The sequence below is a fragment of the Panthera uncia genome, assembly GCF_023721935.1.
Source record: "Panthera uncia isolate 11264 chromosome E2 unlocalized genomic scaffold, Puncia_PCG_1.0 HiC_scaffold_19, whole genome shotgun sequence".
Taxonomy (NCBI): Eukaryota; Metazoa; Chordata; class Mammalia; order Carnivora; family Felidae; genus Panthera; species Panthera uncia.
The window spans coordinates 26466513-26481764 of NW_026057588.1; the positions used below are offsets into that span (position 1 = coordinate 26466513).

A 15252-nucleotide genomic window follows, 5' to 3' on the forward strand; every position below is an offset into this window, starting at 1 on the left:
GGAGGAATAGACATACATGGTCCTTGCCCATTTGGAATTTATGATCAAGTTGTTGAAATAGGCATTAATCAGACCATCACAGAAACAGAGCATTGCAATCATGATGAGGGCAGTGAAGGTACTTGATACTGTGAGAGTCTATTAAAGGTGGATTTTACTTATAGGGACTCAGAGATGTTTCTCTGAGGAAGCAGCATGAGCTTAAGTTTACCAGAGGAGTGGGAGATAACACAGCGAAAGGGGACAAAGAACCTTTTCGGCGGAGAGGATGGCGTATGGAAAGGCGTCATGGAAAAATGGAGCCTGTGTTTGCTGAAGGCTAAAAAGAGTCAGAGTAGCTAGACCAAAGAGAGAGGCAGAACATTTTATGAGAAAGGCAAACAGGGCCAGGGCATGTGGAGCCTGGTGTGCTCTATTTAAAGGAAAAGAGGAAGCCACGGAAGGATTTTCAGCAAGGGGTGACATGACCAAGTTTGCCTTTTGAAAATCATTCTGGCTGCAGGGTAGACAGTGGCTCGAAGCGGGGACCATGTGGCTACAAGGGCACCGCTGAAGGTTGTTGCAGGGCTCAGAAATAGATTCCAGCAGCTAGGGCGAGACTTGTTGGGGGAAGGGATGGGGAGGGGGGGGGGGAGGGGATGGTGTAGGAGATATTTAGGAAGTGACTTGAGGAGACTCACAGATGCACTGAGAATGAGAGCTGGGGAATAAGAGGTGTCAGAGATACCCCTGGTTTCCCGGCTTGCAGGCTTCTCGAATTGTAGAGGAAGGTGATGAATTTGATTTTGAGTATGTTGAGCCCCAGGGGCCCCTTAAACTTCCCAGACGTGATTTGTCAAAGAGACAGTTGGATATATAGGTCTGTGGCTGAGAAGAAAGTTAAGAGCTCTCTGGAGACGTACATCTGCAGGTTGCCCTCACATATTTGGTGATTAAAGTTTTGTGAATAGTGTCACCTGAGGGGAGGGTGTGGGGTAAGACTGAACCCTGAGGAATGTAGTGGCTGGGAGGAGGAGAAGTCTTCAAAGGAGACAGAAAAAGCCACCAGAGGGAGGTGAGGAAAATCAGGAAGTTGTTGGGTCAAGAAGTCACGGAGCTGGCAGCCTTGAATGCTCCTGAGAGGGCAAGTAAGGCGAAGATCACACAAATACCTGCTGCATTTAGCCAACGGAAGCCATGATGACCTCAGTTACGCTTCTGTGGAGTGAGGAAATGGAGACGTGAAGTTTGGGCCTCATCCTGGACTCTGCTCTCTCACGAGTCACATCCAGCCGTCACCGAGTTTTCTGGATCTCCTCCTCTTCGGTATCAATAGACTCTTTCCCTTTTCTTCATTTCTGCAGCCACTGCCTCCGTTCAAATCCTTTTTTGCTGTCTAGTTAATATAACGGCCTTCCACCTGGTTTGTCTACCTCAGCCTTGTTCCTTCTGAATCGATTCTGAACAATAATAATCCTCCTCGCCACCGTCTTTGTGGTCACTACCACCGTCATCACTGCGGCCGACGTTTCTTGACGACTTATTACGCCAGGCATTGTGTTACACCCTTTAGATGCATTATTTTGTCCTCATAACAACGTTATGAGGTAGGTGTTTTTACTTTCTCTTTTGTTACAGTGGCTAAATATCTTGCCCAAGGCCACACAGCTAGTGTTAGTGGCGCCGGTCTTCCAACCCAAGTCTGTGTCACACCTGGCGCTTTTGATCACTACACTATGTTTCTCTTCACATTGCTCTTCGACTGCTTTTTCTGAAGATGTCTCTGCTCATGTCTCTCCTTTGGTTCATGTCTGTTAATTTTTCCCTAGCCCTTGGGAGGTAAAAACGCGGATTCCTTAGTTTGGCCTGCCCGGACCCTTCACGGCATAACGTCTTAGTCGTCTCTCATTTGTCGTGCACTCCTGCTCCCGCCATGCTTGGAGTGGGGCCATTTTGGAATGTGCCATACTTTCTCTTTTCTTGGCGCCTGTTGTTCCTCTTGCCTGGAAATCCTTCTTCCTATTCCTCCCACTCCATGCTTTGGCTTACTTCTGTCCATCTGTTCAATCTCAGCTTGGGTATTATTTTCTCCTGGAAGCCTTTCCTGTCTCTCCTAGGTTAGGTGAGGTGCCATCGTAACTGTTTGTCGCCTGTCTCCTCTGCCAGACTGGAGTTCCAAGTGCCTCGCACGGGGCTTGGCACGCGGTACGTCTAGGAACTATGTGCAAACGAAATGAAAATAAGAATTTAAGAGTACTGTAGAACTCTGTAGTGACTTTTTAGCTATCGTATGGATTATCCACAAATGTAACAGTCCAAGCCTACTGTCAACATCACTTGGGCTTAGATACTCGCACGGGAAATGACTTCAGTGAGCTCTTAGATTTTGTCTTCTCCGTGCCTTCATTTCTACCTGAGTAGGGTGTTGTGAAGCTAGGCAATCACAGGGCCTCATCAATCCCCAGGACTTCTTCCTAGCCACAGAGCAGGAATCTTCCTTAAATGATGCCTCCCCAGGAGATTGTCTCTTGATAGACTGCTTTTGTTAAGGTCTGGCCCTTTTGTTAACAGTTGTTAGCTCTCTCAAAAACCTTGGGAGTGCCCAAACAACAAGGGTCTTACTGGCAACGTCTTAGGGTGAGTCACAGCCCTGCTGGCTTCTGCACGTGCATGGCCCATCCAGAGTGGTTAGGGCACAGCCCGGCTCTCTCACGCTGTTGTTCCTCATAGCCTCGTGAATGCTTTTCCTACGAGCTTGTTTCTTTCTAGGGAACGGAAACTGGTACAAGCTGGGGTTTGTCATAATCTAGGTAACATTGATTCTTCAGGTTTATGCTATAATTGTATCCTTAGACAGTTTCTGTGGTGTAAGAGAATATTTTTAACTTCTTGATTCTAGTCTAACATTGTATAATAAGTTTATATAAGAATATTGATCCTAAGTGGGATATGTAAAGTGATGAAATCTACGTGGAGTAGGCCTTCATCCTTAAATTAGAAAATAGAAGTGATTTCAGTGTGAAAGAATATTTCTTTTCTATCATTAATTTCACTTGTACATTTAAAAAGCTTTTTTTTCAGGGCATCTGGGTGGCTCAGTCGGTTAACTATCCGACTTTGGTCAGGTCACAATCTCGCAGTTTGTGGGTTCGAGCCCCGCATCAGGCTCTGTGCTGACAGCTCAGAGCCTGGTGCCCACCACTTCGGATTTGGTGTCTCCCTCTCTCTGCCCCTCCCCCACTTGTGCTCTGTCTGTCCGTCTCTCAAAAAACAAACATTTAAAAAAATAAATAGAGGGGCGCCTGGGTGGCTCAGTCGGTTAAGCCGCCAACTTCAGCTCAGGTCATGATCTCGCGGTCTGTGGGTTCGAGCCCCGCGTTGGGCTCTGTGCTGACAGCTCAGAGCCTGGAGCCTGTTTCAGATTCTGTGTCTCCCTCTCTCTGACCCTCCCCCATTCATGCTCTGTCTCTCTCTGTCTCAAAAATAAATAAATGTTAAAAAAAAAATTTTTTTTAAATAAACAAAGCTTTTTTTCTATAACATTTGATTTATGCATTCAGTTTTTTCTTAAAACAAATATCGAGTCTTTTCTTGTGTTAGTGGCTATACCAAATGCTATGGATTCAACCACAAATCCACATGAAAAACCATAACAAAATTCCTGTTCTATGGAGCTGGTTGGTATTCTGGTTGGTATGATACATAGTGAACATTTAGAAAGACAAGGTAATCATCAATTGTGACATGTGCAGTGAAGGAAATGAGCAAGGCATGACAGCAGCTGGTGGGGAGCCAGCCACCATGGAGTGTTTTGGAAAAGTCTCTTTGAGGAAAGGGTATATGGGTTTGAGGTCTGGATGATGTGAATGAACCTGTCAGAGAAAGAGCTTGGGAAGAACATTCTAGGCAGAAGAGATAGTAAAGGCAAAGGCCTGAGGTGAGAAAGAGCATTCAAGGAACAAGTAGTAGGCCAGAGTGGCTGCTGCATGGGAAGCAAGGAGAATAGGTGTGTACAGTGAGTTCGGATAGGTGGGTGGGAGCTAGGTCATCCAGGACCTTGCAGGTCTCAGTGAGCAATTTAGTTGCCTGTTATAAGAATGCTGGAAAGCCACTGAAAGTTTTTAAATGGGGGGATGATATAAGATCATGTAAGATCTTTAAATTTTAAAAAGATCTCTCTTAGAGTTGTGTGGTGAATAGTTTGGCCAAGAAGGGGGACAGACCAGGAAAGAGACTGGTTACAGGGCAAAAGATGATGCCCTGTGGCTTAGATTAGGGAGATGATAGGGGTGAAGGGAAGAGGATGAATTTGAAATATATTTTGGAAACAGACCCAAATACTTGATGGATTTGGCTTTTGGGCTGGAGGGGTTGAGGGTTTGAGAAAGAAAAGAATGACTTTTAAAAGTCCTATATTAAATATCATTACTAAAGAATCTTAAATGGATAAGGTATAAAGAACAATGAGAAAAGACGTACATTGAACACCCATGTAGTCACTACTCACTGTAAGAAAAACATGATCATTGCCCTTGAAATTCCTTGGTGCCTCTTCCTAGAGCCCTCTTTTCACGCTCTCCTCTGAGCTTCCATCATCTTTAATATATTCTCCTGGTTTTCATGATAACTTTCTAAGTTTGTGTATCTAAACAGTATAGTGTTAGTTTAGCATGTTTCTGAGTTTTATACAAACGAATCAGCCTGTGTGTATGCTATGTAGTTTCCCCCTCAATATTATGTTCCAAGATGCACCACAGTGGTTTATGTGATTATAATTTTTGTTTTCATTGCTGTATAGCATTCCACTCCATTTCATTCCATTGCTGCAAAACATATAAATATACCACAGTATTCGTCCCCATTCGACCATTGGTGGACATTTGAATTGTGTTTATTTTCCTGCTATGATTAACAGCTTAGCCGTTAACCTTCTTACACATGTTGAGGCTATATAACCAGGAATGGAATTATTGGGTCATGTGATATGCACATCTTTCCTTTACTAAATCATGCCACGCTGTTCCCAGAGTAGTTATACCAGTTGACGCTTCCGTCAGCATTTTGGGAGGGTATCGTTTTTCCTCATTCTTACCAACAGTTAATATGCTAAAAACTTTAACTTTTGAAATGGCATCTCACATTGCTTGTGACTTTCTTTTATCTACTTTATTGTGAGGGCAAGAATCTTTTCATTGATTCGTTGGTGGTTTGGGTATCTTCTTCTGAATTGCCTTTTTAAGCCTTTTGTCCATTTCTTCTTAGTTGTGGTTTTTTTTGGGGGGGGTCTTTTTTATATTGGTTTATAGACCTTTATCAAATTTGAATCCTTTGTCAAATATATGTATTTTAAGTGTTTTCTCCTGTTTGGCTGATATTTTCATTCTTGCTATGATGCCTTTTAATAAGTAGCTCAGTTTCATTGTGATCATATTTGTCAGTCTTTTTCTTTGTGATTTGTATACTTATGTTCAAGAAATTTCTCTCTGCTGTAAAATCATGAAGAACATTCTTCTGTATTGTCTTCCAGAAGTTTATGGTCTTGCCTTTCACATTTGTCTTTAAGCTACCTGGAAATGATTTTCGTGTAGAATATATTCAGTACAAGTCCAATTTAATTTTTTTTTTTAATGTACGGGTAATTGATGATCTCAATATTATTTATTGAGAAGTTCATTCTTTCCCCACTGATCTGCAGTGCCTGGCTGGCAACTGTAATAGTTCTTTTAAGAAAATAACTTTTGGTTTTGCTTCTCTTTTTATGTGTTTGTTTTCTCTTAAATTATTTTCTGCTTTTGTATTTATTCTGGCTTTGATCCTCTTTAGTGTACATTTGTTTTCTCTTCCATTAATTTCTGTTTTGTGTTTATTCTTTCCTCGTGACTGACTTTTTTGGGCAGTTAATCTGTTCTTTTAACTTCCTAAGTTGTATTCTGAGTTCATTGCTATTCTTTTTTTTCCCTGAAATAAACTATTCAGTTTATAAATTTCTTTTGTAAATACTGTGTTAACTGTGTTCCACGAGTGTTTGTTGCTTTTTTCTTTTTCTCTTTTTTCTTTATTTTAAAAATTTACATAGTCATTTCTTTTTTAATCCTTTAGCTATTTAAGAAGCATCTTTTGGGGTGCCTGGCTGGCTCAGTCTGTTAAGCATCAGACTATTGGTCTCCACTGAGGTCATGATCTCGCGGTTTGTGGGATCTGGTCCCGTGTTTAGCTCTGCGCTGGCAATGTGGAGCCTGCTTGGGATTCTCTCTCTCTCCCTCTCTTTCTGCCCCTGCCCTGCTCTTGTGTGCGCATGCTCTCTCTCTCTCTCTCTCAAAATAAATAAATAAACTTGAAAAAAAAAAGCATCTTTCTAAATTTTTGGTATTTTTTTTGGTACCGTTTCCTAAATTATATTATAGACAAAGAATAGAACCTATTTAATACTAACCAATAATGGATTTTTTTTTCTTTTTTTTTTAGTTTGAGCCATTGGGTGCCATTTACCTAGGTAGAAAAATTTGGAGGTGGGAAGAGAATGTGGAACACGGTTTTGGAGAGATTAAGTGTGCAGTGCTTACAAGAATCCTACTAGAGTCAAATGGGCACTTAACACTAGTCGTGTATATTGATTTTCTTTAGAGATGTGGGCATTTTTAATACTCTCGAATATGTTTCTCTAAATAAGAACACTTTTTTTTATAGTTGCTGAAGACCCCGCAAAGTCGCTTACAGAGATATCTCCAGACTTTGGACATGCTTCACCACCACTGCAACCTCCTTCCATGAACTCATTATCTACCGAGAACAGATTTCACTCTTTACCATTCAGTCTGACCAAGATGCCCAATGCCAATGGAAGCATTGGCCACAGCCCGCTTTCTCTGTCAGTTCAGTCCGTAATGGGAGAGCTAAACAATGCCCCTGTCCAGGAGAGTCCACCCTTGGCCATGGCTTCTGGGAACTCCCATGGTCTGGAAGTGGGCTCACTGGCTGAAGTTAAAGAGAATCCTCCTTTCTATGGGGTAATTCGTTGGATCGGTCAGCCGCCAGGACTCAACGAAGTGCTAGCTGGACTGGAACTGGTAATTGAATTTGACTTAAACATTGCAGCTCTTCTCTCTCTGGAGTTTTGTGCAGTTTTTTCCCACTTATGCTTTTTTTGTGTCCAAATGTTCTATTCGTCAAAAAAGCCGTCACTAGAGAAAAATTTTATTACTGTGTTGCCTGGCTTCTTTGGCACCCATGAAGCATCCGGTCCGTTTGTTCCTGATGTCAGTTGATCTGTGTTCAAGGAATGAAAATAGATTTTTAGGCTAATGTGTTTAGACTCATTATATTAAGCAACATGGAGTAAGGAAAGCAAATCTGTTATCAGCTTTCTTTTTCTTCCTCAGTCTCCCTCCCCGACTCAGTTCTAATATTTATATCATACATTGTAAGATTAATTGCCGTTTTTAGAGATTTTTTGAGATCTTAGTAGAGGGAAAGGTTTTCCGTTTGGAGATTAGGAAAGCATATTGTTTGGCATTTCACGATCTGGAGAGGATACTTTGAGTACCCCTAGCTTTTATTTATAAGATGTAAAATACTAAAAATTTAAATGTTCGCATGCTAGTGAATGCTACTTTGGGGGAGGTTGTTAAAATAAACAGCCTCCGCCCCTTAGTTCCAGTACATGTGGAGTTGATGTGGGGAAGTCACACCTTTTAACCAGGGAAGGTCTAAGCATACATTCTGGAAGGAAACGCAGTGAGGACTTCATGCTGGAGTCAGGAATTTCTTAAATGATCAGTTGTGGGCAGAAGCGCTGCTTAGCCCACCCTTTTCCTGATGGAGTTCTCGGGACAGGATTCCGTGACGACGGAATTCTGAGAAAGGGTGAACCAGAAACCAATTGTAGAAACCATAATGCTGCGTATGCTGTGCCGCACGGTGCAGAATAACGTATAGCGAAGCATTTCTTTTTCAGGAAGATGAATGTGCGGGCTGTACAGACGGAACCTTTAGGGGCACACGGTACTTCACTTGTGCCCTGAAGAAGGCGCTGTTTGTTAAGCTGAAGAGCTGCAGGCCCGACTCGAGATTTGCATCCCTGCAGCCAGTTTCCAATCAGATCGAACGCTGTAACTCGCTGGGTATTTGATGCCTTTCATTTCCTTACAAATCTGCAATAACTCTGGTTCTGATCTCAGGCCATTTTGCAGTAGGCCACAGTGACAGCGTTTCAATATATTTCTGGCCAACGTTCATCAGGCTTGTAAATCAGTTAAAATTGCTGCTTGGTGTCTAAGAGAGTGACAATGGTCCCAAGAGGGGACTTTTGAAAAAAGTATTAGTCAGGAAAACAGTTTTCTCTTCCTGTTGGTTTCTGGCATTTAATTAAAAAAAAATTTTTTTTTTAATGTTTATTTATTTTTGAGAGAAAGAGAGAGTACAAGCAGGGGAGGGGTCGAGAGAGAGGGAAACACAGAATCGAAGCAGGGTTCAGGCTCTGAGCCGTCAGCACAAAGCCGGATGCAGGGCTCGAACTATGCTCTGCGAGATCATGACCTGAGCCGAAGTCAGACACTTAACCGATAGAGCCACCCACGCGCCCCTGCCGGCATTTAATTTTTAAAAACACAGAGGTAGAAATTGAAATGTGGCCTTCTTTTGGCCCTGACTACCTTCCCGATGTATCATAAAAGCATATCAATAACCATATCTGATTAAGAAGGTCAGCATTATTATATGAAGCAGTTTTAGATTGATTGATAAAGGACAGATCCCCTTCATCACTTGTAATGGGTGACAGTTTCTTGATGTTCTCCCTTTCCAGTTTTGGGTAATGGTCGTGAAGCATCTTGAGGGTTAAGTGACTATCAGTAGGAAAGCCATCTTTATGAAGAACATTTCTCCTTACAGTTGAAGTACATTTTTTTCCAAAACTTTGGAAATTTTTGTTTTCTGACTTGAAGACGAAGCATCTCAGACCAATAAAATATTTGGGGAACAAAATATTTTACTTGGCACATGTTGTTTATACACTACTGAGTACTCTAAGGTGTTTTTTAAATGGTGGAGGAAGTGGGGCACCTGGGTGGCTCAGTCGGTTAAGTGTCCGGCTTCGGCTCAGGTCGTGATCTCGCGGTTTGTGGGTTCGAGCCCCGCGTCGGGCTCTGTGCTGACAGCTTGGAGCCTGGAGCCTGCTTCGGATTCTGTGTCTCCCTCTCTCTCTCCGCCCCACCCTCACTCGCACTCTGTCTCTCTCTCTCTCTCTCTCTCAAAAATAAATAAACATTAAAAAAAACTAAAAAAATTTAAGCGGTGGAAGAAGTGAGATTGAAAATGAACAACACCATTGTCACTGGCCACGCTGAAGAACCATGAAACCAAACCCACCTTTAGCTTAGTTTTAAGTTGGGAAACAGATTTTGCCTCACGATACAAAAATGTATCTTAAAACGAAGAAGTCTATCAGAGTACATGGTGTAGTAGTCGAAAAGGATGCTTTTCATTTTCATTTTTATGTTGGCAGCATTCGGAGGCTACTTGAGTGAAGTAGTGGAAGAAAATACCCCACCCAAAATGGAAAAAGAAGGTTTAGAGATAATGATTGGAAAGAAGAAGGGTATCCAGGGTCATTACAATTCGTGTTACTTAGACTCAACCTTATTCTGGTAAGTTTAAAATTAGCGCGGAGACACGTGTGCACGTGCGTGTGCGTGAGGAGCCGCTCACTGCCTCTGAGTAAAGAAACTGGGTGGCTGGGGAACAGGGAAAAAGGGAGGTTTACATTTCACTGTATACCCTTGGAAGCTACTGAACATCGTCTCAGGGTGCTTGTATTAACAAATTAATATAAAAGTAATGTGGCGAATGATCAGTAAGAACGATAGTGTTATAGGTGGGACAGATATTCTGAGGGTGTCTGGGAAACCGTGTAACTGAAGACAGTAAGTACAGTATCTTTGTCACGTATCAAACAACATGACTTGATAAGTCATTGGCTGCTTATGTGTTTGCGTAAGGAGGAAGTGTTTGCTTCCTTCGCTAGGTGGAGGCAATCGTAAGGCAGCTTTATGTTAAAGAATTACTTTCAGTAGAAGCACAGATGCCCTCGTATACGTAGTTGGTTCCAAAGTCCAACGACTTAACGCGACAAGAATTTTTACGCTGAGATTGAACCACGTACGTTGCCAGTTTAGTTGAGCATAAGTGGCCAGGTCTATACAGCCACATTGTAAGAATTAGGAAGTTAATTGGGGTGTTAACATTTTAAAAGTGGGAAGAAGAATCAACACGGTGGGCTATTGGGCAGGATACTGTCCGTCTCTTCAGTGTGTGGACAAAACAAGCCTTACGGAATTGATGCAGTCCTTTTTAGATTTCGTGATACAAATTTTGTATCAGCCAAATTTCCGTTTTCTTTGGTCCCAGCAAGTCACTGCTGTTAGTCGCTCACAAGTGATTTTGGCATTCAAAGAAATTTATATTTCTGCAAAGGGCTGCAGGGAGAGAGTAGTGTGATATCTAGTGTAGGTTGTCATTGTATGTGTGCGTGCCTTGAGAAGTAGTTCCCGACTTCCTCCTCTGTTGGGTGTCGACTTTGACTCAGATTTGTAGGCCCCTTTTCAGCTTTTGCAAAGAAGTTCTCTTAATATCCTTGAGGGCTATTTTTATCCTTTAACACGGTCAGTCTATATTGTGCTTTCTCAAGATTGGTGTTTTTAACATGGAAGGATCTCTAGCCCCTGTTGATTGAACCACAGGAACCTTAGCAGGTGTCTTTGGTACCTGTGTTAACGAAAAGCACGAATTTGTAAGGTTCCTTGTTCTCCAGACTTGGTTGTTTTTTCTCTCGTTACATTCTTTTTAGTATCTGTGTCCCCAAACGTAACGTGTACAGAATAAGGAAAACTATTCCTTTTATTTTACAGCTTGTTTGCTTTTAGTTCTGTCCTGGACACTGTGCTACTTAGACCTAAAGAAAAGAATGATGTAGAATATTATAGTGAAACGCAAGAGCTACTGAGGACGGAAATCGTGAATCCTCTGAGAATGTAAGCAGAAGACCCAGAATTGTTTTGCCTTTCGATGGTGTCCAGTGCTCTGTTGTTTGGTACAATAAGTAATTCACACCTGCTTTCATTTATTAGGGGATGGGTGGAAATTCGTTCTCTCGATAAAGCATTTACAGTTTTTTAACCTTTACTGTCTTATTTAATTTCTCCCATCTGGTCACGGTGTAGCACATAGTGTTTGCCATTAAATGATGAAAGCATTTTGGTACAGTATAGTACAATTTAGTAATTGCAGTAGGTTCGAAAAGCTGATAAGAAGTACTTGTCTTCTGCTCTAGCTTATTCCAGCCGTGTGCCTAACAGTACACCCTCTGGTCTAATTCGCATGTCTGGCTTCTTAAACTTAATTTTATCTGGGAAAAAAAGGAGCAAGGGAAATTTTTATTTAATTTTTTATTTTATTTTAGAGAGAGAGAGAGAGGCAGGGCTTGAGCAGGGGAGAGGGGCAGAGAGGGAGAGAGAGAATCGGCGTGGAGCCTGACATGGGGCTTGGTTCCATGACCCTGATCCTGACCTGAGCCAAAATCAGCAGTCAGATGCTCAAGTGACGGCCAGATGCCCCATAGAAAATTTTAATTTATAGAATATCTAGTGTTGAATACTCTTGTGTTGGAAACAGGTGAGGTGTATTTTATTAACACATTTCTTGGTTAAAGGAATCCATTTAGGCCTCCCTGTACATTGCTTAAAAAAATGATGTTTTTGGTCATTTCCTAGTTTGTGAATTATAAATATGTCTTTGGTCACTGAAAGCAATTTGTAATGATACAAGCACAAGTAATAAGACATTAAGTAAAGACTTTTCATAAGTGGTGGTAGCAGGGATACATGATAATGCCACATTATAAAATTTAAACTATGAAGTTAGGGCCATACATTATAAAAGACATCTGTTCACTCAGGAATATAGAGAGCCACCTATGGAATTTAAAGTCCATATTAAGATGAATTTTTAAGTCTTGTGGCACATTTTTATTGTTTAACAATTAAAATTTAAAAGAGTTTGAGGGGTGCATGGGTGGCTCAGTCACTTAAGTGTCTGACCCTTGAGTTTGGCTCAGGTCATGATCTCACGGTTCGTGGGTTTGAGCCCCACATTGGTCTCTGAGCTGGCAGCATGGAGCCTGCTTATGATTCTCTTCCCTCTCCCTCTCTCATGCTCACTTGCTCTCTCTCTCAAATAAATAAAACTTAAAGAATTGTTTGATACAAGATTTTGATGAAAAAATGCAAAATATTGAACTATAAAGAGCATTCAGAATGGCCTACTATGTAACATGGCAAAGAAAGTAAATTATAAGGGAATAAATTTCTCTACTTCTGTCTTTTGTTTTCTTTACATTCTGTAATGGTGAAAATAACTGTTTTTTTTTTTTTTTTTTACCCTTTAAGATAATTATGAGGCTTGATTTTTACATCAGTTATTTTATCTTATGCAAATTTTTAAATATACCCTCCGTTTCTTCCCCCAAGTAATTGATAATGGAACAAGACAGATCAAATCCAAAACTCTGAGTCATGTTACCACTTCCTTCCTTCCGTCCCAGACACCCTAAGTCCATCAATAGACATTACTTGGATACTGTTGTCCATCCAGTTGAGAATCATGATTAACCAGACTCTGTCGCCCTGTCCACAGCAAGGACCTTGTTGTGATCGAGATTCCCTGTGTCTGCAGTGTTCGTACCTCTATTATAGCTGACTGGTTTTATTTGGAACTGAAACCCCTGCTTTCTCTATTTCAAGCTTCTCAAGGGCAGAGATCCTTTTTTTCCACCTTACTCTTTTCGTATTCCCAGAGGCTGACAGGTTAGATTACTGTGTAAGTGGTAGGTGCCCAGTATATGTTGGTTGCAAAGGGTTAATGAGTGAGTGAAGAATCAATATACAAAATGGATATAAGATTAGCTAGTCCCCATTTTTCTCGTTAAACATGTGGTGGCCTCTGAGGTTTCTTCTGAAGGCGTTTTTAGCATAGAATTTTGTCAGGGATTATCCTGAATGTATTAAATGTGTCCTGTATTCAGACAAAGATGAGAGAAAACGTCATGCACTCATGCACGTGATGACCGGCTTGATGGCACACCTTCAATAGTTTCTTATCAGTGCCCTTTGCCATTCCCTTTGGTGGATTTTTTGTCCTTTAGTATTAAAAGGACTCTCTCTTTAAGTTGTTTTTTAAAGTAAATGCTTTGCTTTCTTAAGCAAATAGTATTAAAAGATCAGTCTTGGACAGGGGGCAGCGCCTGGATGGCTCAGTCTGACTTCAGCTCAGGTCATGATCTCACAATTCATGGGTTCAAGCCCCGCATAAGGCTCTGTGCTGACAGCTCAGCGACTGGAGCCTGCTTCGGATTCTGTGTCACCCTCTCTCTCCACCCCTCCCCCACTCATGCTCGCTCACTCTCTCTCTCTCTCTCTCCCTCTCAAATAAATAAACATTAAAAAAATTAAAAAAAATAATCAATAAAAGACCAATCATTGTACTTTAAAAATGCTTTTTCTATATTAGTATATGACAGCTATTTTTAAGGCGTAGTAGTTAGTGTCTGGGATAATTCTGATGCTAGATTTTTAACTTGCAAGCGTCAAGAAGTAGCCTGTAATTGTGATTTTCAAAATAATTGTCTAGCCTATTAATTTATGTATGACATGTTGGGATTATAGAAGAATGTGATTATCAAAAGTGCTATACTAATTTAATGTATATGCCAGTACTAATTGTTTGTTATCCACGTAGATACGGATATGTGTGTGCAACAAAGATTATGAAACTGAGGAAAATACTTGAAAAAGTTGAGGCTGCATCAGGATTTACCTCGGAAGAAAAAGGTGACTCTTAATTTATAGGATATGCATTCAAAATAACTTGAAAGCATATGCTAAATTATTGGTGGAAATGTGTGTCTCTGTAGCTTTGGGGGTTTTATTTTTAAACTAGAAATTCCTTTCCATGTGATGTGCGTTTTTTAAAAAGTTTTTACCTAAATTCCAGTTAGTTAACATACAGTGTAATATTAGTTTCTCTGGGCTGTGCAGTTTTGTCCCCTTTTTGTAAAATGCTTTACCTCTTCTAAAAGTGAGTGATACGTGGGAAGCTGTCTAGTTGCAGGACCTTAAGGGAATAAATAGGTTTTTTCTTTCCTTCCAGTGTGATATTTGGCATTGTTTCCCTTTCTGTGCTGAAGGGTTGCATTGGGTCTGTCCCCAGTTTTCCAGGTAGCTTTTCTTGTTATAAAGGGAGTCAAAAAATGGCTAACTGGAATGAAGCTTATGGTCAGAGACCATATTTTAATCTATTCTGAGCTAACGGATTTGCTCAGAGATTCAGCTCCTGACTGTGAACATGTAAGCAGCACACTGTCACCAGCTGTCATGTTAAGAGACTTGATAATTCGTTAACTCACAGGAAAAAAACAAAGTTACATTTCCAGTTTTATTCTACTTACCCCCTCAGGAGAAATTAAGGTGATTTCATTATACATGAATTATTATACCTTTTCATATGCAGTAAAGTTATAACAAAATTAGACTGTCGTACTTTATCATAATTATTTAAATACCCTTTATATTTTTCATAGGCAGGAAAACTTGAGAACTGTGCTTTTAGTTAAAACAAATTGATTATGAAAATGAAGTCAGAATAAGAATATAACATTATAAAAGAATAATTTAAAAATTTTGTCTGTGACTTGAGTTTTTATTTTCTTCTAGATCCTGAAGAGTTCTTGAATATCCTGTTTCATCATATTTTAAGGGTAGAACCATTGTTAAAAATAAGGTAACTTTTAAATTATTACGGAAGCATTGGAAAAAATAGACAGTCTTCATTTTCTCTGCTGTCATTCCATAGAAATGATTTCTTTAGTGATTACATAATATTGTATTTGTTTAGGAATCTTAATATGCTAGGTTCCTACAATGCAAATTAATTTAACTATTTAATTAATTTGATCATTGTCCTCGCCATAGTATCATACTTAACTGGAAGAATGAATCCAGCGTAAATTTGTGCTTTTAATTTTAACCCTAGTAATAAATACCATTGCAAATCATTGTCTTATAAATCTGAATGTATCTTATAATTTAATCAATGAAAGGTTCTAAGGGAAATTAAAGATTCTAAGAGAATCTTATTCTCCCATCCAAGTACTAACCAGCCCCGACCCTGCTTAGCTTCCGAGATAAGACGAGATCGGGCGCGTTCAGGGTGGTACGTCCGTAG

General features: G+C 40.5%; 1 protein-coding gene across 8 annotated transcripts in view; it reads left to right on the forward strand.

The window, feature by feature from the left end:
- CYLD (CYLD lysine 63 deubiquitinase) overlaps positions 1–15252 on the forward strand; it is a 65001-nt gene that overhangs the window by 39430 nt on the left and 10319 nt on the right. For all 8 annotated transcript variants that reach the window (XM_049621225.1, XM_049621229.1, XM_049621230.1 and 5 more), the window contains 6 exons: positions 6667–7046; positions 7934–8099; positions 9482–9623; positions 10884–11006; positions 13768–13859; positions 14742–14808. In XM_049621225.1, coding sequence (XP_049477182.1) covers positions 6667–7046; positions 7934–8099; positions 9482–9623; positions 10884–11006; positions 13768–13859; positions 14742–14808 — 970 coding nt within the window. The remainder of the gene's footprint in view (positions 1–6666; positions 7047–7933; positions 8100–9481; positions 9624–10883; positions 11007–13767; positions 13860–14741; positions 14809–15252) is intronic.